Source organism: Tupaia chinensis, unplaced genomic scaffold (assembly GCF_000334495.1).
Source record: "Tupaia chinensis unplaced genomic scaffold, TupChi_1.0 Scaffold000178_1, whole genome shotgun sequence".
NCBI lineage: Eukaryota > Metazoa > Chordata > Mammalia > Scandentia > Tupaiidae > Tupaia > Tupaia belangeri.
In genome coordinates, this window is record NW_006159653.1 from 1,638,377 (window position 1) to 1,640,065 (window position 1,689).

Below are 1,689 nucleotides of genomic sequence, written 5' to 3' on the forward strand. Positions count from 1 at the left end.
CCCCCCCCGGGCCCCCCTGCCACTCCTGGCTTTGCTGGGTGGCACGGGCAGCCTGGACCCTGGCCTCCGGCTGTGCGGCCATCTGTATCCCCCAAGCAGGAGCTCGAGCCAGGCCAGCCTGCCGCGTTGGCGTGGAAGAGAGGGAGGGAACCTCGCCACTGGCCAAGGTCTGGCCATTTCCAGAATATTCTGAGAAGGCCCGGGCGAGGTGTACACTTGCCACAGAAGGCTGGGTAGTGAGATGGGCACCCCCCAGCAGCCCCACTGCCCACTCCAGGTGAGGAGTACACCTGGGCTTTGACGCAGCGCTGCGGGCAGTAGCCAGGTGCAGGTCTTGGGGCAATTGGCCCTTAACCTACCAGGGTAGATGGCATCTCAGATCAAGGAACCCAGGCCCCCGGCCCAGCCAGCAGCCCCCAGCAACGGTGCCCCAAACCTCCACTGGGCACTGGGCACCATCACCTGGCCTCTGCCCCTGCCTCCGAGAGCTCGTGCCCTCAGGTCAGGGTGACTGGCTCAGGCTCTGGGTGGCTAGGCACCAGGAGCCTACCCCACCCACCCCTGGGGAGACCCGGGAGGGACAGGAGCTGGTGCCTGGCTCCCTGTGGCTGGGGGGAAGGGACAGAGACCTCCTGAGCCAGGTACAGCTGTGCCCCCCCAACCGCAGGGCAAGTGGCAGGGGGTGCTCAGAGTGCCTCACCGTTCCTCAGGGCCATCCCACGTGCAGAGCGGGCGCGGGCGCGGGCTGGCGAGGGCGTCTGCTGGCTGCTCCTACCCATGGGCTTCCCCACTGCTGGCTCGCCCCAGCCCAGCCCAGCCCAGCTGAGCCCAGCCCAGCCCAGCCCAGCCCGTGGCCTGGCCGTTAACCCTGTCGTGCCAGGCGGCCTGTGTCACAGTTCATTCCCAGGACGCAGTCAGTGCAGGGGAGGGACTGGGGCTCATGGCCCGTGGTGAATGACTTGGGGCCCACGGGCCCCTCCATGTCCCCTCTGCAGGCTGGGGCAGGGCATGGCTTTAGAGGGGCTGCTGCAGCCAGGCCTCCAGGCTGTTCCTGCCCCCACCTGAGCAGAGGGCCGTGGCACCGCCCTGTTGCCCAGCGCCCACCCACCTGCCCGGCAAGCCCTGGGGGTTTCCTAGCAGCCTAGGTGGGTTCCTTGGTCCAGCCTGGGCTCTCCTGTGACCTCGGGGTCAGCTGGGGTCCGCCCGGTGCCCCTCCCCCAGGGCCTCTTCTAGGAACGCCTGGCGGGCCTCCAGAGCCAGTGTTTGCTTTCCCCGGGGCCACCCCCTGGAGCAGGCGGGTGGGGCAGCCTGGCCCCGTGGCCCCTCTTGTCCCGTGCTGTCCCCAGGCTCCTCAAGCGCCTAGCCACCCCACAGCAGGCCGTGGTGCAGCGGCGGGCGTCTCTCCCCCCGCCAGTCCTGAGGTCCACTCGCTTGTCCCTTCCTGCGTGTCCCTGAGGACCAGTCTCTGGTCAGCTCCGAGTTCACAGAAGTTGCTGGAAGGGGCAGGATGTGGGCTCGAACGGCGGCTGTGTCCCCAGGCAGCTTTGAGCCCTTTCCAGGCCCTCCTCAGCTCCTCTTCTGAGAATTATAGATCGGCGGCAGAAAGTCCTCGCCCTCCAGCACCGCTGGCCGCCGCGGTGTACACAGCAAAGTGCAGGCTCAGCAGGGCGGGGCGGGGCGGCCCACGGC

General features: G+C 68.6%; 1 protein-coding gene across 1 annotated transcript in view; it reads right to left on the reverse strand.

The window, feature by feature from the left end:
• Positions 1–1,370, reverse strand: part of IGFALS (insulin like growth factor binding protein acid labile subunit) — a 7,613-nt gene extending 6,243 nt beyond the window's left edge. The window contains 1 exon segment of the mRNA XM_006146381.3: positions 701–1,370. Coding sequence (XP_006146443.1) covers positions 701–779 — 79 coding nt within the window. The 5' untranslated portion in view covers positions 780–1,370.
• Positions 1,371–1,689: the final 319 nt, after the last annotated feature.